Raw genomic sequence first — 23,098 nt, forward strand, 5'->3', positions numbered from 1 at the left:
ATGGCTCTGTCTTGAAAAATGAAAACCAATCTTCCATACTTCTCAAGCTTCCATTGCTTTGATAGACTTCTCCCATTTTAATCCTGAAATAGCTCATTTATACTTTATAGTGATGTCTGTCTGCCTTCTTTGGTTAGAATAAATAATTTTTCAAATAGCCATGGACTGAAATCTCTCTAAACTGAAGGAGTGACTCTAAGAGTTCTCTATAAATAACTTTCTGTACAGCATGTGGGCCTCGGAAAGTAAGCTCTTTTCTGTTGTCTGGTCTGAGTTGACCAAAATTGCAAATTGGCATACATACAGCCTTGATGGAGGGCTAGTCTGCACCAAGAGTAATATAATCTAAAGCACCTGATATGCATTCTGAACTGCAGAAATTGAATTGTGGCCATATTAGGTATTAATTACATTCGTTGTCACAAAACGCAAGTCAGTGCTTAAGTGAGGGGGAGGGAAAGGGACTACATCCAACTCCACAGCTAACCCTGCAAAGTTGTTTTTCTTTTGCTTTCATTTAGTGAGTTTAAATTTGATAGCTCTAAGATCGACAGATTTCCTACTGGTACTTAAATGGAAAAGAAAAACAAGCTATTTTATTGAAAGGAGATATGCACCTGATCACCTTTCCTGACTTCTAGTTTTCATTTCATTCCTGCTGCATTGTTTGCTCTTCTCCTTTTCGGGTAGCTGATAGCGTGGAATGGTTCTGGCTGAGTAATTATGAAATTGGATTTCTGCCTTGCCTGGTTTGAACATAAATCTCTCAGTGCAATTTGCGGATTGCACTAGCTGCTCACTTTACATCTTGCCAAATGGACTTTCTAGCCTCCAGTCCTATGTAACCTTCCCTCTAGCAGAGCTGATCAGCCATCCCAATATAACTAGAACCAAAACCAAGTAAAAGAAAAGAGAAAGAACAGGCAGTGAAGATGTCAGAAAGAAACATAGGCAATAAGTCTAGATCTGGGAGTCTTGAATCCAAGGCGACATATCTAACAGCTTAACACATAGCATGGTATGACTTATTGCCTGGCATAGCTCTTACTTTGGGATTATTTTGAGCACTTTACATTTTCAAAGTGGATTTCTCAAAGAAAACCATTATCATGTTGGGGCACAAGACAAAACTCTCTAATAGAGATGATTGGTTTTATTCTCCTCTATCATCTTGTGCTACTTAAGCCTCAAAGGAAACTACCTCTTTCCTCCCAACCATCTGTGGCACACTCTGAATATGCCTTAGCTTATTACCAAAGTGTGGCACGGAAGGAGTGTAATAGGCTCCACATGACAACATCTGTTGATGTGTACCTATGGTTCTTTATCTGGGTCAAGAAATACAGCTCTCATGTCTCGAGTTTTGGAGAATATTGCCAGTCTTAATAAAAGAATGCCTAAGATGTCTTGGTATCTTGAACAGCCATTAGAGGAGTGTAAATGAGTAGTGGTGAAAAAGATGGAGAGAGATATTTGTAAGACACAAATAGAAATCAGTGGCTTAATGCTCTTTGCTTGCCAGTGATTGTTGTGTTCCATGTTATTTTGATAATCCTCCCCCAGTGACTAAAGTGAAACTGGCAAGCCTGGTAGTTTGAATGTAATGCCTTGTTTAAAAAATGGAGGAGGGAAGGGAAAAAAGTCAAAATCCAGTATAAACATGCATTCTAAATAAGATCAAAAAAAAAAGTCGGGAACATGAGGTTTTCTTTTGTGTTAAATGTATGTTGTTTTAAAAACCCACATATTGTGCTCGTGTGAGAACCAGGAAGTGAGAATGACCAAAGTGACAAACAATATAATAGACCAAGCTATAGCCTGGTAGAAAACGTATATGGCACAAATGAGTGTCTGGGAACATGCATGTAATAAGTTTTCCAAAGCATTGATCATTCAGGCTTGCATTTCTCTCATTTCTTTTGAGCATGTCTTTACTACAAAACATTATTACAACAGAGCTGTGAGAAGCTGAGAGCTGATAAGGTGCTGACACTGATACTGTGGTCACGAGGAGTTCTTTCTTAACAACATGAAAAATACTTGTAATTCAGCCCAAAGTCTTGCAGCCTTTAATTATAGGTAGTTTTGATGTTATGCAAAACATGACTTGACTTGTAGACATTGACTTCAGTACAGAGTTTTTTGCTTAAAATGAAACTTTGTACACTAGACTAAAAGTCATAAGTTGTTATTCCAGGGAGAAATGCACCAGCTCTTCAGGAATTCAGTGTAAAACACCCTGTAAGTGCTGCTGAGGTGGTAAGTAGGTTTCGTGTTGTTTGCTTGCAGGAGGTTAAATTCCACCAGAAGCGTGATATGTAATACTGTCCTAAAAGACGTAAGTGTACTCAGCTTTCTAATGCAATGTTAAACTTGCAGTTATTTTCAGAATAACGTTCCAATTACTAATTTAACTAGCGTTAGCAGTTGTGTATTAGCTGGAGGGCAAAATTGGTTTAATCCCGTGACTTGCATATACCTTCATTTCTGAGGAATGCCGTTGCGATGTTCAGGGCTGAGGTTATCGGGAAGGTGGACACATCACAAGTAACTGAAGCAGCTGCATGTTCTGTGATGAAGATCTGGGAGAAGAGAACTGTGGGTGTTTTTTCAAAATCAACCAACTTCTTCTAATGTCTAAACCTGAAGCTGTGGTACCTCCTGGAGCATCAAGTGGATGTGCAATCATTTCCCTTTGAGGAAAAATAGAGAAAAGCCAAAACAGATAAAAGCAGATAGAGAATGTGTTAACTAGATCCTAAATCTTAAAATACTTTAATACTTAGGTAATGGAATAAAGGAGTCAACAATAAATACTTAATTTAAATTGCTAATCCTTTTTTTTGCTGAGTAAACTAGATACTTGTGTATTTTGGAAGGAAGTGCTTGCGATGTTCTCATGAACACCACGACATGCACCGCAGGGGAGAGGACTGCTTTAGGAGGATGGCAGCTGGTCTTGCTTCCCTGTTTTCCTCCTTTCTGTGGTGCAATTGTGGAATCATGTGCTGCAGTCAGAGATGGTGTGCTGCATTCCATGTGGCTTATATTTAAAAAGGAAAAACAAAATTGAGAGTAGGATTTGGTTCGTAATTATAAACATGGTTTCATTGCCTGTAGTGAGGGTGTCATGCAAACAGAAGAAGCAAAATACATAGTCTAAGGATTGCCATGATTTACCATAGGTCTGAGTTGTCTGTTAAGACAGCTATAGCTTCCTAACTATAGGATGTTTGCTTACAGCCAGGGCATGCACCCAGTGCTTTTTCCAGTGAGTAGCACTGTGAGCAGCCTAGAGAAGGGAAAGAAAAATGCTGAAGAATTTAGCAGTCACTTGGAGAATCCATTTTCAAAGTAAAACTAGTACTTCCAAGATTTCAAAGTTAATATATCCATTTCTTATAACATACTGTAATTTGTATTCTAAGGACTGTCTCAAGTTTGATTAAAACTAGTTTGACCAGTTAAATGGGCATTAAAGTAATACAGGGTTTTTAAAGTGTGGAATGTTAAGTAGATAAAATGTAAATGTAGATCCCCATAAATAATTGTCTCCAGTGACAGTTCCCTAATTAAATACCCTCAGGCCTTTTACAAAAAGTGAGCATGGCTCTCCGTGTCCTTGTTAAGCAAATGGTGGTTAAGTTTACTATTTATGCAAACAGTAACCAAGAACCTTTGCTATTGAAGAAAACATGTAAATGAGGATTGCACAGTAGTTTCTTTTTTTGCTGTAGAAAGTACGAATTTGAAAGCTCTTCATGTGCCTTGTATTGTATGTACTTTGTTTAGGATGAGGCTAGAGAAATACAAGCTAGAGGCGTTAAGCTTGAAAAAAATCCCTTTCCCAGTGTGTAGTCTCTCCAGGAATGAGGTTTTCCCACATCTGCTCTTCACTAGGATTGTAGCATGGAGGAGGCTAATATTTTCGTTGCTTACTAGCATCTGACTGTTACATTTTTGGAGTGTGTCTTCTGGAGGCACGCAAAACAGTTCAGGGATCTGCAAACCAAGTGTATGTGTGGTACTGGGATCCATGATAGAGATAGCGCTGGAGGGACAAAATTGAAGCAAAATGCGAATTAGAAGGAAATCATCTCATTATCTAGGCTTTTATCACCTTGCGTGTTTTTGTAATTAGACATGGTGGTGGTGTCTTCAGTATTTGAGGGAGGCAAAAAGTGGTTGGCCATAATTGGAATAATATGTGTGGAATCTTGCCTCTTCCCTTGGCTGTGCATGTTCCTGGAACCTGAGCAGTTTGAAAGACGTGGGTAATAACCACTGAAATTTGCACCATTTCCTATTTAGGAACTTAATTCTAGAATACAGATTAGAAAGCTTTGGCTAATGTAAAATATTTATTCAACTGCTTCCTGGGGAGTCATGCACAAACCCCAAAGTGACGTGGCAACTTTAGAAAGAATAAGGAGGAGGCACAGGCTTATATTTTTGGCTTAGTCTTTCAGGTTATCTTGAAGCCTGCAAACTGTTTCTACAAGAGGCTTTCTTGTAAAATTAATCTCAGCCTCTGCAAAACAGGTGTTTACAGCAGAGTTTCCCCTTCCAACCGTGTGCCTAACAATAGTGTGATTAAGATCTAAGACTGGGGCAGGCTGACTTTTGGCTGCATGTATGTACCTGCATGAGCATGTCTGGAAGCTGCTTTTATTGTTCAACAAAAAGAACACATGCAGTTAATCTGAATAGAGGAGAAATGCTTTGAACATGAGCTGGGTCTCAAGTCTGTAGGAAGGCTGCTAGACTGAATGGGGCAGATGAGGCAAACAGAAATTGATGGCAGCATTTTTCATTTAAGCAATCAGAGCATTGGATGAACTGAACACAAGGCTGAGTAACACATAAACCACACTGTAAAAATGGCCTATTTTATGGTTCTTCTGTGTTGCTCAGTTTTTAATATGGCTTGTATTTCTGTTATAAACAATGCAAAAGAGCCTTGTGGCAGCTGCCAGGGATGAAACTGGAGGCACTGACAGTTGTATCTATGCTGCTGGGCAATGTAGCGTTGTGTTGGATTGCTGAAAAAAAACCCAGTTGTAGCAAAACAGTGTGATTCTGATTTGAAACCAGCAATAGGAAATTATCAAATAATGCTAACACCCAAACGGATCAGCTGTAGACAATTGTCTAAGGAGAAGAGGGGTGATGTTATTTCTACCTGTATTTGCTGGTCTAATAAAAGATGTTTTCTCTGCCTACAAAGCACAGCCTCACCTGGGGTGGGTGGGGAGTTCTCACACAGCAGAGCCTTTCTTCCATGCCCCTTGTTGACTGGTCCATGTTCTTCTCATGCTTTCTGCAAGATGGCTTTGTAACAGGAGAAGCTAAGGGTGTATTCGGCTTAAAGAAATGAGGTGTATTCCATTTGGGAGCATGCTCCTACAGTGCAGCTCTGCAGCACACAGGTCAGTACTTCACTAAAGTGGCTTTAATAGAGGGTGACACACGTGTAGGCTGCAGAAGGCAGTACGTTGATGTGTTTGTTCCCGCAGACTCTCCTACAGCTGAAGTACTTCTGGTGCTGACCAGAGTCAGGCTGGGTAGTGGATCTTCCATCACTATGTGTCCCCAGGTTCCTCAGCTGTACAGTCCTCCAAGTCAGAAAGACACAAGTCCAAAGTCTTCGATAGTTGCTTTCAATGTAACGCACAAAATCTTCACTCTTTGATCAAATAATGGATAAAATTTATTTTTTATTCAGAAATTCTGACTAGCTAACGAGATTTTTTCTGCACAGGGTGCAAAGATGAATTACAGGTGTGAAGTACTTATAGTTTCAGGTTGATGCTAATTGATAATTTTGGCAAAACCTTTGCCTGTAATAAAACTGCTGGTCTTCATTCCTGTTCTATTCTTGGAAAAATAGGTTCCTATTTGATGAATTAATACATACCTCAGAGCTCAAGTATTTCATGTGAACCTTAGTAATATCTTAGTAATATTTGAATTTGCTCTCAAAATAATTGTCATGTGATTATTAACTTTTCTGATAACTTACTCTATTATTAGCAATTATGCTTCTCAAATGAAAGTTACTCACGTACAAGTTCTGAAACAGCCAGACACAATTTTCTATCAGCCTGCAGTGTGCTTAAAGTGTTATAACTCTCATAATTGGAGTCTATTATCAATGATCATAATTTAGATATATTAATGACAAATGGCTCATATTAAAAAAGCACACCATCCCTCCCATTATTGTGTGGTGTACATGTCCCCAGGAACTTTAAAATAATATAAAAATTGAAGTTCCTCCTTTTTCTCTTTTTTTTTTTTTTTTCTAAAGAAATTTGCATCAAATATATTCTGCTTCTCACCAGAGGAAAACAGAACTGAAATCTGTCTGAGAGTTGAATCCTTAGACTTGGCAATATGACTTATTAGAATTCCTTTATTGGCTGCATATTAAAAGAAAACAAGACAGTACCAAAATTGGAATTTGCTCCTTTTAAAAGATCAAGGTTAGAAAATCAAGTGAGCACAATTTCTGTGCTTTAAGCATTCACTGTTCTTTTATTCTATAGTCCTTTACTAAATCTTGAGATCCATGAGGTTAAGGGACTGTGAACATGCTGAGGGAAGGAGAAAAATTATCTGTGGTCCATGAAGAAGACAGCATAAGTGCCAAGCCGAGATGTTTCCAGTTTATTATCATGTGTCTCACAGCAATAAATACACTGAATTGATCAGCGTCCAGGACTCGGCTTGAACAACCAGGGCATGTGGAGACCACAGGCCATGTTCGTTGTGTGCATCTAATAAAGTAGCATCTTCTTACCCTCGGATACATGTAACTGCCATGTGAAGGCAGTGTGCTGCTCACAGCCCTGCAGGTGCGGCATGGCATGAGGGCACAGCTGTGTGCCACCCCTAGCTATCTCTTGTCTTTGGAAGGGAGAGCAGGTGGTCAAGTGTGTGTTTCCTGCTGCTTCCCTCCCTTGCACCAACACCACAACCCACCTGACTGTAGGAGAGATGGTTCCCATCACTGCCCTGAAACATAAGGAGCACAGAACAAGAGGGGAGGGTAGGAAAAAAGGAAAGAAGAAAAGAAAAGAAAAGAAAAGAAAAGAAAAGAAAAGAAAAGAAAAGAAAAGAAAAGAAAAGAAAAGAAAAGAAAAGAAAAGAAAAGAAAAGAAAAGAAAAGAAAAGAAAAGAAAAGAAAAGAAAAGAAAAGAAAAGAAAAGAAAAGAAAAGGAGTCACTACTACATAGGTGTGAAAAGCCTTGAACCTGAGGGAGACCTAGGATTTCTGTTCTGCTAATTCCAAGTAACATCAGAGGAAAAGGAAGGTGTGTGAGGATAATTGAGAAAGATCAGAAAAACATGGCTTTATTGCTAAAAGACAAGGCTAGCAAGTCTAATTCTATCTAGGGGTATGCTACAGACATTTTCCTAACATTAGCCTGGTAAACTGATTGACCTGGGCTAGGGAGATAGGAGTATCTCTGAGAGTCTGTTTGTGTGTACATGCACAACGGAAAGCATGACATTGTACCGGATATTTTGAGAAGTAGTAACTTCTTTTTTGTTTCTTTCATAAATGTTTCAGAAAATCTTTCGAAACTTGTGTATGGAAATTCCTTGTTTCCTTAAGTTCCTATATATGTCCATGTGTAAAAACTTGCCTTTTTTTTTTTTTAAAGTGGGGTGTAGGTGAATCAATGAGGTACGGAGAAGTAATGATTTCTTCAAGACCTTTTTATTTATTTCGAGCAGCTGGGGGGTGGGGCAGTTTATTGGATCCATATTTCCTTTGATTTGGAGTGTTGAAACCCTGCTTTGGGAAGGATGTACATTTTACAGCTCTTGTCTGCAGGCAATGTGAGATAACTCATGCCTGGGAACAGGTTGGTGCAAGGGCTACTTTGGCCTGACCCACCGCAAGTGCCTACATTGTGCTGAAGGCAGTGGGACTTCAGAAGATACCTATTGTCTTCCTGAACTGTTTTTTCTGGAGGTGGACTGAGCTCCCCACACTTTGCGTGAAGTTGTACAAGAGCTTTGGAAGTGTAGCTTTGGCAACCAGACTATGGTAATATACAGGTGATGTCTGTGTTTTTGTCCTTTCCTCATGTGCTGTTCTCTGTACTGAGAATAAGGGTGATAGCAAATAATGTAATAGCCAGACCCTTTTGTGGGATGATAAGCGTATGCTAAATGAAATGTTTAGAAATTTATAAGCACATAAGAAATCAAATTGGGCAGACAAATCTTAACTGACAAAAGAGAGAGATGGTAAGAGTCTAATTCTAGGGACTTTTTCAATATAGAAGCACAAGTTGAAATATAAAACTTTGAAATAATATTTCTTCTCCCAAATTGTACAAACATATGCTGCCTGTGTTCCAGGTGTTCATCTCCATCAGATCAGCTCAGTCTTCAGATGTAAAATCTGAAATGTTCTGTGAGTTGTTCCTGCTGTATTAATGGCCACTAACTCTCTTTTTGACACTGTTATCCCAGGAAATCCTGATTATCATGAGTATTTAATTTTCAAAGCACTTAACATGCTCTAGGTCACCTGTAGACATGGTATTTTGTAATACAAATATAGTCAGATTATTTCTTCAATACAATAAGAAAGATACCTGTGCAAGCTCTCCAGTTCTCTTCCTGCTTTCTGCAGGAGAATGGAAACTTCAGGATGGGCATAACGAAGAGCAGCTCTTAGAAACTGAAGATATCCTTCTTCCTGTTGTAGAAGTCCTCCACAGTGGTCCCTGGATTTGTTTCTTCTTCCATGACAAGAGCAATACAGTGAAAGAATACCGAGCACGCTGAGAAGCAGCTGAAGTCTATCGTAACTTCAAAGTGGTGTATTTAACCTGGCCCTTCTGAAGACTGGTCTGTCAACTGGTGCATCAAAGTTCCCTGAAAATAACTGATATATTGCAACTTCTTATATAAATTCTGCTTCTAGACTGTCTCTCTCTAGACCCTTTTCTATTCAGTAGTGAAGAGGGACAGCATCAAATGTTGTGCCATTTTATGGGAATGGTGCTCAGCACCAAAATTTTCAAAGATTTTCCTTTTGGACATGCTTGCTACACAGTGCTTCACACTCAGCTGGGAGCTGCTAGAGCTAGTTCAAAACTGCTACATGTAAATGGTAGTGTAAATAACCGAAGCCATACTGGGTTTGAGCCTATATGGTAAATAGGTGCAGTCAATTTTCTTTTTCTGGGTCTATCATTCACAAGGTGGATGCAGTGATCATGGGGACTAGGGAGAGGCAGGGGAAGTGGGAGAGGCTGAGCAATAGAGCCAGGGCCATCAGTCTCACTGGGACAGACAGGTTACCTCCTTTTTGTTGACTTTAGTCCTTTTAGGGTCAAGGGGGAGCAAAAAGGTCTGTACTCTTGCAAGTGTTAATATGTAGGTAGCAATGCAGAGTGGATTTAACACTGTATGAATACCTACCTTAATGACTTAAGGCACTTGACTGCCTGTTTTACTTGTGAGACATTTCACTGAGATTCACTTTCATGTGGCAGCAGACAGGATTATCCCTGCAAGAATGTCCAGCACAGTCACAGAGTGGCTTGACCTACATGCTCCTTTTCTTCCAGGTATAGCTGGTTGTAATTTTAAAATATTTTTTAAGGTCTGCTTTGTGTCTGCTGCACCCTGAGACTCTTTGCAGTGGATGGTTCAGAACTATGCTTCAGTCACAGATAAGGTGGGACAAGGACTAGATGAGCATCTGTTTGAAGCAGTGAAGCACGTGGAGGGTTGTTTCTGGAGAACGTGACAGGGGAGCCCAGATATGTTATCAGGAGGGTGGGGGAAGGAGGAGGAGTATTTGTAATTCAGATATAGGAGGAAAGGAACATCATAACATTGCTACCTGCAGGGCTGGGCGATGACCCTGATGATTGCTGTCCTTTTGCATGATAGCCCGGCATAGCTATTACGATGATGATCCAGTTGGCTTTTAGATAAGGAGATGTGAGATTCAGTGTCACAAAGAGTGAATCTATTCTGTTATAAAGTAGTTGAAACTATGCTGGAAGGTGGCAGTCCATTTCTAACTGTAAATATTTACTAATAGAGCATAATGATAGTCTCTGAACCTCTTCCCCATCTTCTGCTCCAGTATCTTGAGCCAGCTGGCTGTGATGCAAATTGAGACACAGCGATTTCACAGCATACCTCCCAGAAAAGACAGTGCATGTTTCTTTTCATAGTTTGGGAGCACATTTCTCGTATGCATGCTTCTCTGCTTATTAAAAGTCTTTTGGCATACGCATTCTGTAGCCAGCTGTATCAGGGGTTAAAAGCTTTTTGTGGATGAAAATATAAATTGTGGTGAGTTACTACTAGCCATGAAATAGCAAAATCTGGAAAAATACAGAAGATGCAGCAAATGAAATCAGGCTTACAGTACCCGTGCTATACCAGGGGAAAAAATATAGGTTTAATTAGGGATTGCAAATTGGGATACACACATGACTTCAGTGTAAATATCTGATCCTGCTGACTTGCAAAAGCCCTTTCAAAGTATTTGGTTGTAACTGTACATAAACAATAAGCTGGAGCAATATTTATGGTGTATCAAGAAGCCTGTAAATTTGTCAGATAACCAACCAACGTCCGTAGCCTGTCCTAAATAACTAAAAAGCTGGTATCTCTGCCACGAAGGCAGAGATTAGATTGCTCAACTATGGCTCTGTGGAAGTTAATCCTTTTATTGCTATTCTCCATAAAATGTCAGAGTAGTGTTTCAGTACCGTTACATTACCATTTTGCAGGGCTGTGTTCTAACCCTTCAACAGTATTTGCAAACTGTTGTTCTTTTTGAGAGCATAATTCAGAAAGGTCTCTGCTGACTGTAATACCTCATTGTTGCCCAAGACACATGGGAAGTCTGTTGTTGGGCTGTGCCTGGGCCTTGTATCTGTTGTTAGCAGAAAATCTACTGAAAGACAGCTAGTTCTTAATGGTATTTAAAATTATTTAATATTCAGCCTTCTGTGAGCACTCCTATGAATTTTTACTGGTTTGTATTCACAATTTTGGCAAGTGTGTGAAAAATGTAGGGCCTATAAGTCTATCTACCTTTGCAAAACAGAAAATTAGAATGTTTCATCTTTCCTGGAAAAGCGCTTAAATTAAATATTTTTTTTGACAGTACTTTGAAAAAAATACCTTCACCCATTTTCAAATAGTACGAAACTAGGAAATATTTTATTCTTAATCATTCATTGAGTACGAATGATATATTTGTTTTAATACCAGAAGTGTATTTAGTTAGCAATCATAGAGGTTTTCATGTTCATTAATGACCCAATGTATCTGCAAGTGTCTCCTTCTGTTTTAATAGACAAAGTTTGAAGTACTGTGAAAGACTTTATATATTTGTAGTTGACTCTCACATGGAGGTTATGTAAATACTGATATGGTTACACACGTGCTCGACTTCTTTTAAACAACTGAACTGTGCACCTTGTCTCTTGTCATGCTTGGAAACTGTGAGCAGAGGCTACAAAGCATGCACCCCTCTTCCCCCAGTCCCCAATTTTTTATTGCGTCATGCCACGTGCCACATGTAAGCTTGTAGTCAGAGGTACCCATATTTGCTTCTGTTGTCCTACTGGGTGGTCACAGGCTTGCTGTGTTTCAGGCTCTGTGTTTTCCATCCTGCTGTGTGGACATGTGAGGTGCTGCTGTGTGCGGGAATGCAGAGCTTGTGGTGGGCGATTCCTGTGGGAGCTGCGAGGTTAGAAGGGGGCTCTGTGCGAGGGGACATACCTGCTCGGGAGCTGCTCCCGCTTCCATGGTGCCTGCAGCCCTCTGGGGGAGGGAGGCACACGCTCCTGGCCTTCGGGTACCATCAACCCTGCAGATAGGCCGCAGCTGGCTGTGCGGGTAGAGGCGGTGAGAGCAGAGTGAGCAGATGCAGTCTTCTGTCTTATGGAGAACATCAGCCTTCTCACTGAGTCTAGACTTGATTTTATTTTTCCAGGCCTTAATGAAAAGCTTGTTCATATCCTTTGCTAGAATGATAGTGGAGGCAGATGCCGAGATTGATAGTCAAATTCAGTTTGTGCCCAACCTGAGTATAAATATGGCTCTTTTCTACTTCCACCCTTTATATCCCTTTCTCAGGACACAAGAGACCGTGATAAATGTTAGTCGTCCATCACCTTGTTCCGTCCTCCCCTCCCTCTCCCCTGAAAAGTACCCAGGGTTAGAGGGTTTCACAGAAGGACTGAACCCTCATTCACAGGGGCATGTGGCAGAAGGGGGTTTGCTGACTGAAATGCTGCAGGGCTGAGTGGGGTGTAAGCTCAGTGGTAGAAGTGCTCAGCAGTGTCAGTGCGTTCAGCTGATAACTTCTGACCAACCCTGTTGTAGTCTCCTTTTCAAGGAGCCAGTATCAGTTTTTCTCTTGCACCTCAGCTGATCTGATTTTGATTCTCTTAGTGATAAATGCTGGCCTTTGCGTAACCACCTCCTTCTCTATTCTGTTACAGAGCTCCAACATGGGAGGCAAACTGAGCAAGAAGAAGAAGGGGTACAGTGTCAATGATGAAAAAGCTAAAGACAAAGACAAGAAGGCTGAAGGAGCAGCAACTGAGGAAGAGGAGACTCCAAAGGAGGCTGGGGATGCCCAGCAGACCACAGAGACCACAGAAGTGAAGGAGAACAACAAGGAGGAGAAGGGCGAAAAGGATACTCAGGTCGCTGCCAATAAGACAGAAGAAAAAGAAGGGGAGAAGGAGAAAACAGTGACCCAGGAAGAAACCCAGAAACCAGAACCAGAGAAGTCAGAGTCTGTTGTTGATGCGAAAGTAGAGCCACAGAAGAGCAACGAACAGGCACCTAAGCAAGAGGAGCCAACTGCAGCCTCAGCTCCCGCTGCCAGTAGCGAAGCACCCAAAACTTCTGAGCCTAGCAACGATGCAAAAGCTTCCCAGCCTTCAGAAGCCACAGCTCCCAGTAAAGCAGATGACAAGAGCAAAGAGGAAGGGGAAGCCAAAAAGACTGAGGCTCCCGCAACACCTGCAGCCCAAGAAACTAAAAGTGAAGTGGCCCCAGCTTCAGACTCAAAACCTAGCAGCAGCGAGGCTGCGCCTTCTTCCAAGGAGACGGCGGCAACAGCAGCACCTAGTTCCACTGCTAAGGCCTCGGACCCTGCAGCCCCACCAGAGGAAGCGAAACCTTCTGAAGTTCCAGCGGCTAATTCGGATCAAACCATAGCAGTGCAAGATTAAATTGGACAGCCTGTTGAAACAACCACTTAAAACAACCTGTGTCTTTTTTTTATTTTTTCAGCTATACTAACTCGTTTCAGATCTGAAATAACAAATATGTATTGCCCAGAAAGAAAAGGAGAAAAAAAAAAGAGAAAAAATGAAAAGGATGTCCCATCAAGTTGGGAGGGAGGGAGGGGGGAGAATCCAAATAGTATTTTTGTGGGGAAATATCTAATATACTTTCTGCCAGCTTGACACAAGTCCTGGATTAAAAAAAAAGTAAAATAAATGGATGTCTGAAAGTACAGCACATCTTTTGTATCTGAACTGCTGTAAATGCACTCCACCAATGTATCAAAATCTTCTTTTTGTTCTGTAATGGGGTTTGGGAGTGATGCGTTTGATTCTGCCCACTGGGTTTGTGCCAAGGCAATCAGATCTTTATGAAAGCAGTATTTTCTGTGGTTTTTTTATTTACAGCCTTTCTTATTTTGATATTTTTTTTATGCAGTGGAAGAATGCCAACTTTCAGACAAAAACCCACTTAGCTGTCCACATATTTCTCAATGCCAATCCTCCAATTCTTCCTCTCCAAATATTTTTTGGGAGTAAAAAGCATTCTCATCCTACTTAGCCTACCTAGATTTCTCATGACGAGTTAATGCATGTCCGTGGTTGGGTGCACCTGTAGTTCTGTTTATTGGTCAGTGGAAATGAAAAAGTCTGCGTTCATTGCAGTTCCAGTTTCTCTTCCATTCTGTGTCACAGACACCAACACACACTCATTGGAAAACAAATGAAAAAAAAAAAAACAAAATGTACAATGGATGCATTGAAATTATATGTAATTGTATAAATGGTGCAACAGTAATAAAAGTTAAATAATTTAAAAAATATAAAAGTGTAAAGACTGATTAAATCTTTGCTTTTACCCCTTGGGAACTAGGCGAAGGAGATTCTTACACTTAGAGAAGAAGTGTTACATCTGGGGCTGTTTATTCACCTACTTATAGTGAAGTAGAGGCAAAGAAAGAACCATCAACCTCATGATCCTAGAAACGTGCTGCCATAAACTCCTACTTCAACAGCCACAAGCATTCAGAGGTGAGGTTGGAAGAAGTGGTGGATGAACAGCGCCTCTCGTATATGTTTTATCCCAGGCAAAGTAAAAATGGCTTTTGCCTGCCTTAACATGTGAAAGAAATGCTCTCTTGCTATTTTAAAGAGCCAGAGGCATGCTGACTGTGTTTTAACTGGGAGTAAGACAGTGGATTTGATAAACTGATCTTTTAAAGCGAGGCAATTATATTTAATCCTAGTCCTATTAACATATTCCTAGTGCTGATACATTTTGTTCTTTTCCCCTTTGCCATTGCGCAGGAGATGAACCGCAGCTGCCACAAAAGGCCAGTTCTGTGTATTTCAAATATGAGTAACCTTGTGTAGCTGAGCAGAGTTTAGCCTAGCACAAATAACATTTTTCAATAGTTTTACCTCTTTGCCCTATTTTTATTCAGCAGAACTGCCGAATAATTGCAGTTCTGCTGAGTGGTGTCATTGCTGGATACAGACAATGATTTCAGTTCAGAGCCCAGGATTCGCAAAACTGGTAAAAGAAGCATATTTGGTCTGCCCGTCAATAAGCTCTTAGGCTGAGCAGAAGTTCTGAAAGAAGCGGGCAATGGTAAACAGAAACACAGCTTGTACACATACTAAAGGGATGAGTGGACTTGTATTTAGTAAATAAGGGAAATGGTATTTTTAAATTATATAAATTATTTAACTTTCTCTCTCTGCATTCAGGGAGGATGATTCACTCTACAGACTTCCATAATTCTTATCCTTTATTTTATTCAGAAATACAGGATTCCTATACCTTGCTGGGGATGCTGATGTGCAGTTGTGCACCCATGGAAAGCTTACTGGAACAGGCAAGAATAGTTCTGTTGTGTTTAGATCAGGTCCTTCATTTAGATCAATATTGCACCACCATGAAGCTTTTGCATCCTTAATGTGAAGGAGTCAATTTCATGCATAATATGTCAAAATAAAGTGGATTCTTTTGCACAGAGGGAGGTCAGCTAAATACTCTGGCTTAAAAAGAAAGCAGGCTTTTTTAGCTTAAATAGCTGAAGCACTGCAAGGGGGCCAGGCAGACAACATATTTGCAGTAGTTTACCAAGTTTTGCGCATATATAGCCGTCACAATTTACAGCATCTTTGTGTGGCCAAGTTTGCAGCTTTCCTGCAAATCTATAAGAGCCCTCTGCCATCATTTCCCAGTGTAGATGTGTCCTGGAAAGGAAGAGCTTCAGTTCACCACTCCCCCATGACTTTTCATGAGGCAAGTCCAGAACTGAGAGGAGGAGTACGGGGATCTGCAGTGCTTCACGGTGATGTAGTACTGAATCGACCCGAAGCTGACGGGACTAAATTTATGCTCTGCCTTTGGGCTGGAAGTGGCTGCCAATGGAAAATAGGTATGTAACTTGTTTACTGGGGTGGTTTGTGAATGTGCCTACTAACAATATTGCACCTTGGCTGGTAGCACACCCATTCACTTTCAATAAATGTTCAAAATAGTGCTTAATCTCTAAAAATCGTTTGACAATCAACACATGCCTCAGTTTTCCCTTGAACTTTCTTCAGCTGGCATACTTAAAGCTGATGAGAAGATCTTGAATCTGACTTTCTTTGAAGCAATTAAAATACCCCTGTGCTCCACAGCTGTATCCAAACCCAGCAGCCCCTGCAGGAGTCGACAGCAAACCCTTAACACACATGCTGCAGTTCTCACAACGTGCTTGCTGATGGTAGCTTCTTCCTGACAGTGTTGATGGTGCAAGGGAATGTTATGGCCCGTGTTGCTGGAAATCACTAGCCTATGGGCAAAGAAATATTCACTTGTGTTTGGGAAGCCGAGAGACAGTGCAGCCAAAGATCGATTTACTTAAGTAAGTGCTCAGTATTCTCAAAAAATAAAAAGGAAAGTTGACATATAATGTTTTTAATTCTTTTATTAATAAAGGGGGCTGCAAAATTAGCCTTGTCATAGTAGTTAAAATTCTTACTGTGCTAACCGGCAGTGCCAAGGCATTCTATCTTGGGTCATTGTTCTACAGCACTGCTATTCTATACCTATATATGCAAGGAAAGAAATCATCTCAGTTCAAAGAGCTTATGAACTAAGTGTATATGGTTAATAGAAATGTGAAGCACTTTGCTTGCCTGAAGTAGCATGAGAAGAGGTTAGAGCCTAGAGCTCTGCTTTTCTTCACCTCAGTTCGGTATCTCATCTCCAAGATCCTCTTTTTCTGAGTAATAGTCACTCTTTAATAACAGTAAAAGTATGCAAAGGGTACAGAGCTAACAGGCATGTTAATGCTTTGAGCGTAAGCACATTGGAGATAACCTCAAAAGACCCAGCCCTTTTGTGAAAGCTGCCAAAGGAATAGAGAAATTCAACCCTGGGAAAGAACCTTTGCTATTGTTTAGAGCCCCTACAGAGAGATGTTTGCAAGGTCTCCCGTGTTTTGCCTTGGAGACTGTCAAGAATCTGTTGCTCTCCCTTTGACAATAGGAAGGTCAGTGCCATTGGCTTTGCTCACACTTTCACAGCAAGGAGAAATGCAGCAGCTGTTAAGTGTAAATGCACAGCAACTTAACCTTTCTTGTTGTTTTTGTTTTTGTTTTTTTTTTTTTTACTGTACTTGAAATGTACCTGCAGATATTTTTATAATGACATATAATTATAATTTTGAGATGGAAAAATAACTAAAGTTATGTTAAAATATTCATTTGAAATAGCTTCCTAGGAGCAATATTTACCACTCGCCCTGTAGCTGTACACTTATTTATGTGTCTGTACAGGGTAGACACTTCCATGATAAAGAGTAAAATAAAACATTATAGGATGTGTTGGTCTTCTGTGACAGCACTTCTAGGCATGTGACTGTGTGACTCCCAAATTTCTGCTGGAGCAGAAGGAGGTCTATCTGTTCTCTGCCTCACCTAACAATTGTCTTCTCCAGATCAGCTTGAACTGCAGCTTGGTTCTAGTGTACTGAAATGAGCCTGAAGCAGTGGGCAAATCAAGCCCTCAGTTTTGCTTCAGGAGCTTCTTATCATTAGATTGCATATCTGTGCATTTATCCTTATTTAGCCAAACTGGGGAGTGTGTCAAAGAAATACCTCAGACTTGTTGCCAGTGCTGCGGAAGGCATTTTCTCACAGTACATTTCTTCAGTACATCTACTGCTATACTTTCATTGTCGTCTCCTTGCACTGAATTCATAGTCTTGAAGGCTCTTTTTAAAGACCTTTAAAATGCTAATCACCTGGTTTGCTCTTTCTTTTTTTTTTTGGTCGCATATTTTTTTCTGCACTAAACACTCCACATTTATTCTCAGTCTGATTAGGTTGACTTTCTGCCTTTTGTTTACTGTTTTTTTGGTTTTATTTTTTTACATTCTGTTTATATTTAACCTCCCCACCGTATTTCATGTAATATGAATGCATATCAGCTGTTAAGCAGTCAGATTTGGAACTATGGCTCTCCAGTCACGCGACAAACACAGCACAAGGAACAGCAGCATACATGTGCTTTTTCCTTCACTGCTGTGAAAAAGAGTCTAATCCAGAACTGGCAGAGCTTTGCTTGCTGCATTTATCATGGTGGGCTCAAGGTCTGGCCACAGAGTCAGGTAAGCAGGAGGAGGTACTTTTAGTTTCTTTTTTTTTTTTTTTTACTGGGGGGAGAGAGGGAAGGAGTGGATATTTCAAAATATGGCCACAGGAGTTGGGACACAGGGCATATGACACAACCTTTTTGTTTCCTGGAGACAACACTATTGTATGTTAACTGGCCACTACAGGGTTACCAAGTTTCTCCAGCCAGTCAGGGTACTTGTCTCTCTTTTAGAATATTTGCTTGTGTAGGCAATAAATATTACTTACAGCTCTTACTCTTATGGTTGCTTAAACGTATTGCCTCCATCTTTACCTTGTCTTCCCTCCACAATTTAGGTCTTAGAACTCTGAGAGTCTCCTGTTGCATCAGGAGGCTGACTGAGCTTCTTGATGGCTTGGCTCGATCAAGATGACTCTTTTTGAGATTGTTCAGTCAAGTGAGGTGCAGATTTGATTGAGTTACAACTTTATATCACTTACTAAGCAAAAGTTCAAAGGCTTTACATGATGTTCCTGCTGAGGGTAAGGTGAAATCTTCCTACAAGCCCTACCAGTCGTTTATCTGGAATGTAATCAGGTTGCTGCAAAATTAATAACTTGCTAAACATCACTGCTGGTTCAGCTGGTCAGTAATTTTAGATTAATATTAGGTAAAGTTTGACATACAATCTCACTTGAGAATTAAACAAATTGTATGGGGCTCAATACAAGAACAAAATAGAGCTGTTCACATTAGGAGGTGGAAAAGTAATAGAATTCAATTTTTTTTTTCATCCACTCAGCTCCATCCAGTTCAGAAAAACAGTGTGAAACAGGAGTCTGTCCCTAGATGGTCTTTTCACTTTGAGAAAAGGGCAGAGTTCATAGCAGTCAGACTGTAAGTCATACTAGCCAGAAAATGGTCTTTAAAACTTAACAGTTAGTACTTTAAACCTTAAACCTGAATTGTAGGTGTTTAAATCACGGGCTACACAGACCCCTGAGAAGCTGGGCTACTAGAGATACCCAGTGTGGCAGGAATACAGCTGCTAGGCTTCTGTTCTATCTATTCCAGTGGCTCTTATTTTTAGAGCTGCTTTTCCACTATCCTTGTTTTATTGGCTTTCTACCAGTTTTAGGTTTATTATGTGTTAATGAGAATAGTGTGCTGTAATGACAGACCATACTGATGCTCCATTAATGGTGTTTTTCTGGCTTTTAATTTTTTTTAGTAAAGTTCTGGCATTACTTGCAGGATTCTGGACTGGGTCTGTAAAAACTTGTATGTTTACCAAGTAGAATATGAATTGATCTGGTGGAAAGGAGAAGCTGAAAAAATAATTATATCATTGGAAATTAGTGCAAGCCTGAAAGAGCAAGCTCTTTATTCTGCAATGGTCTGGGGTTCTGAAATGGCTCACTGTAAGCTAAAAGACCCTATGGAGATTTCAAAAGGTATCACGTGTCAGTATGCTGAATACATTGTTGGTTTAAGCTCTGCTGCTCTGTCCAATTATCTGAACTTTGTCAGCTGCACTTAATTTTTTATTTTTAAATAAAAGACAGCATTTCCAAGCTAGCATTTTTGTCTCAAAAGGAAAACAACAGTAGCTCATTATGAGTACATTGCAAAGGAAAATTTCAATCCCATTAAACCTTGAATAACCTTTCCCAGTAGAAGAAGTTCTAATGCTACTTGGGAATCTTTTCCAATATTTTATTTAAAAGCAAAAGTTTCCTGATAGCCAGTTTTTCAAGGACATTCATAAAAAAATACTTTTATAGCATAACTCTTGATGATAAGCTAAATGGACAATCTAATAGAGTCTGGCCACACATTGCAGGCTAAGGAAAGAAAACCTGAAACATGGGACGCCAGTTCATCAATTAGCAACATCATTGATTCAGGTCCAGTGAACTGTATGAAAATAATTTTATTTGGAGTTATTCCATATAGATCTGAAAAAATAAGAGTAGCAATAGAATATCACATTATACTAGGTAACATTGAGTGATTAGATATGAGACAATTAAGCTGTTAACTTTAGTGATAGTCTAATAATAGACAGATTTGGATTTGAATTGAAGTAGTGTATAAATACTAATCAGGAACATATTGTAAGTTCTGAAATAGTAAATTGAAAGGATTTATTCAAGACTTCAGGTAATCAGCTTTTATGAATGTTTCACTTACAATTCTGAGACCTAATTTAGATTACAAATATATTTTGATATACTCAAGAAATTACTTTTTGGTGTACTCAATGAAATTTTGCAACAGCATAAGCAAAACCTTTCTACAGTGGGCTGTAGGAGTGTAAGAGGAAATGAAGTGTGGTGTTGGTGAAGTACAAGTTCTTAACTAGCACCCTGAATACATACAATGTTTCTAATAAAAATGAGAGGATGGGATAAAAGCTCTGGTCACAGCTCTACACTGTGGTCAGAGTTAATTTTCAGTGAAAGAAAAGTCCTGTTTCAGTGATGGTATCATGAGATACCATCAAATCCAATGATACTATTAATCAGATGCAGTTGCAATCAATTGTAGTCATAATGCTTCAGCATAGATACGACTTTTTTGAAGGAGCAATGTTTATGTGAATGGCTGCTTCCATTGATTTTATAACCTTGCTGTCCAGCTTGAAAAATCCCAGAACTAGTTTGTTAGCATTGAAAGTAAGAATCAATCTATCTGTTGCGAGTCAGTGACAGAGTGGATTTAGCTAGAGAAGAAGACTAAAAGGGCATTGCAAGGTCAGAGAAGCATTTGGGCAGGAGTCATTCACAGGACAAATGTCAGGAGAAGACTGCATTCAGTGTGCAAGGCCAGGATAATGATTTTCAGGACACCATTTCAAATGGGTATGAAGACAAGACACAAGCTGAGAGTCTGGACTAGATAGAATGGGTTGCAGGGTAGAGACATTAAGCAAAAAGAAAGTATGGAGTTTTGCCTGTGTGTGAACTCACAAAGTCACACATAGCTATTCTTTTCTCTTTCATTCCAGCTCTCCCTCATTGATGTTTACTTCCTCCTGCAGGCATAACCTTTCCCTCAAGGATGTCTTTCTTGTCCCCAAGATATGCTTTAGTCAACAGGCAAGATTCTTCTAAAGTTGCTAAAGCACCTGTTTAAAAGGAACATGATGCATACCACGTCTTCCAGAGAACTCCTGTGCTTCTGGAGAGGCTTGATGTACAGCCTTGGCCTTCAAAGCATCTTGTACGAAACAAAGACATACTAGCTCACCTGGTATCTGAAGCCATCGCATGCCTTACCCTGTTACCACGTAGATTTTCTCCACTGTTTTATCACTATGCAGATACAGGCAGGTGTGTAATGTTTCAGCACTTGCCTGGAACAACAATGGTCCTGTTAACCCAGAGAGGTCATTTCATGAGCAACTTCTCCAGCTGCCTTGTGTGCTGCCAGGCCTGAACTGACCTCACGCGGGTGATGAGAGGTGTCCACCTTTAGCTCACAGCAGGACTGCCTGCAGTGGGCTGCCTCTCCCTGCCCACCAGCTGCTCCTCCGTCGCCCTGGGGCATATCTGCAGCAGTCTCCTGCTGAAGAGACTTGGCTTGAAGAACAATAAATCACCTGGCGAGGCCGTGGAAACACCTTGGGGCAGCTTAAGGATGGGGAGGAGAACTATTTGTCAAGAATTATGTGGATATGGTTGCATCTCCCTTAGGACAGGGGAATGGGAAGGCCGAAAAGACTTTGAAAGCCAAAGTCTTTCAAGTTTTCTATGGTTCTGCAATAACCAAAGATTGTCCTAGTGAGAACTGTTTTCCTTCACCTGAATAAGAGCTAGACTATATCTGCTTTCATGGAATAATAATTCACTCTACATTGCCTTCAGCAGGACTACAGGCAGTACAAGATACCATTCAGTCCTAAATAAGTCCCACAGTGTTGTACTTCAATAGCTGCAGACTCTTACTCTCAGATACCGAGTGTCCCCTTTTGGAATGGATTTTTGAAATGTTGTCTGAGTGCCCAGAAGGAAATATTTCTCAATTTTACTTTATTTTTTTTCCCTCTCTAACATGATTTTGTTCCAGCCATTCTTTTGTCAAGTAGGCCATCAATAGGCAAAACTGTTTACTTTTTCCTGTGTACATCAATCAAACCACAAATGAGAAACAATAGCATGTGTTTTGGTCACAACCTTCTCTTGGATATATGTTTGCTGCACTTCAGTTCATGTCTCAGCCTGCTATAGGCAAGGACCGTATTGCTATTTCAACTGGGCAAACTCATCAGTTGTCATAAATTGACTTGGGGATATGCAGATATCCAGCAGTGGTGAGAATTTTCTAATCTTCACATGCTCTATTTAAAAGTGTAATTCACAATGGATCTCTGATGAAAAATGCTAGTAACCCTGCAAACTCTTAGAGTGCTGCCTGCGCAAAACTGGATGAGGCTTTCTTTTAAGAAGTACTTCTGCTGATTTGGCAGAATTGGACCAGCAAATTGTAGTGATGAACTGGATAAAAATGACCTGGAAAATCCCTGCCTCATGTACAGTGCTGACTGCTGAGCAATCATTGCTGTTCTGTGCTTTCTCTTTTGTGCTGGCCTGTGCACAGACATACTAATACAGAGTTAAACCAGAGCTGGGATAGGCATAAGGGAAACCACAAAATTTTAAACTCCCTTTTTTTATTCTGAAGAGAAAATTATTTTCTAAGCCTTTCATTTTTGTTGTGGGGAGAGAGCAACGAGATTAGAAACTGAAGCTAGGTCAGACTTTCTCAAGTCCTTGGGCATCTCCACACAGCTACGTCCAGGCACTCGAAGCTGCTCAGAAGTGACTCAGCTGTATGTGTAATAGTAATTAGATCCATTTGAAACTCAGGAACTAACAATGTTGAGGATTCTTTCAAACTCCTTCCAGTTGGAAATTCCATGGGTTCATCTCCCTCTGTACTCTGTCTTGACTCCTGGCATCTATTAACACCTAAACCTCAGAGCAAAATATCTGCAAAAACTGCTGCATTTTATATCTAAAGTCTTGGAAACCACAGCAGCTTCCATGCTTCCCCCACCCCTCCTGTCTTAGTTTGTCCAAATTCATCCAATTGTCAGTGAACTTAAGGGCCAGACTCCACGTACAGCTTCCCATGATTTTAGCTGGATAATTATGCTGTTAAAATAACTATTAAAGCTATTAAAATTGAAGGAAAAAAG

At 40.2% G+C, this 23,098-nt stretch overlaps 1 protein-coding gene across 1 annotated transcript in view; it reads left to right on the forward strand.

Annotated features, from left to right (window-relative positions):
• The window catches only part of BASP1 (brain abundant membrane attached signal protein 1), a 51,715-nt gene extending 38,362 nt beyond the window's left edge, over window positions 1-13,353 (forward strand). Inside the window, exon 2 of the mRNA XM_074146745.1 lies at window positions 12,504-13,353. Coding sequence (XP_074002846.1) covers window positions 12,513-13,244 — 732 coding nt within the window. The 5' untranslated portion in view covers window positions 12,504-12,512 and the 3' untranslated portion in view covers window positions 13,245-13,353. The remainder of the gene's footprint in view (window positions 1-12,503) is intronic.
• Window positions 13,354-23,098: the final 9,745 nt, after the last annotated feature.

Source organism: Numenius arquata, chromosome 4 (assembly GCF_964106895.1).
Source record: "Numenius arquata chromosome 4, bNumArq3.hap1.1, whole genome shotgun sequence".
NCBI lineage: Eukaryota > Metazoa > Chordata > Aves > Charadriiformes > Scolopacidae > Numenius > Numenius arquata.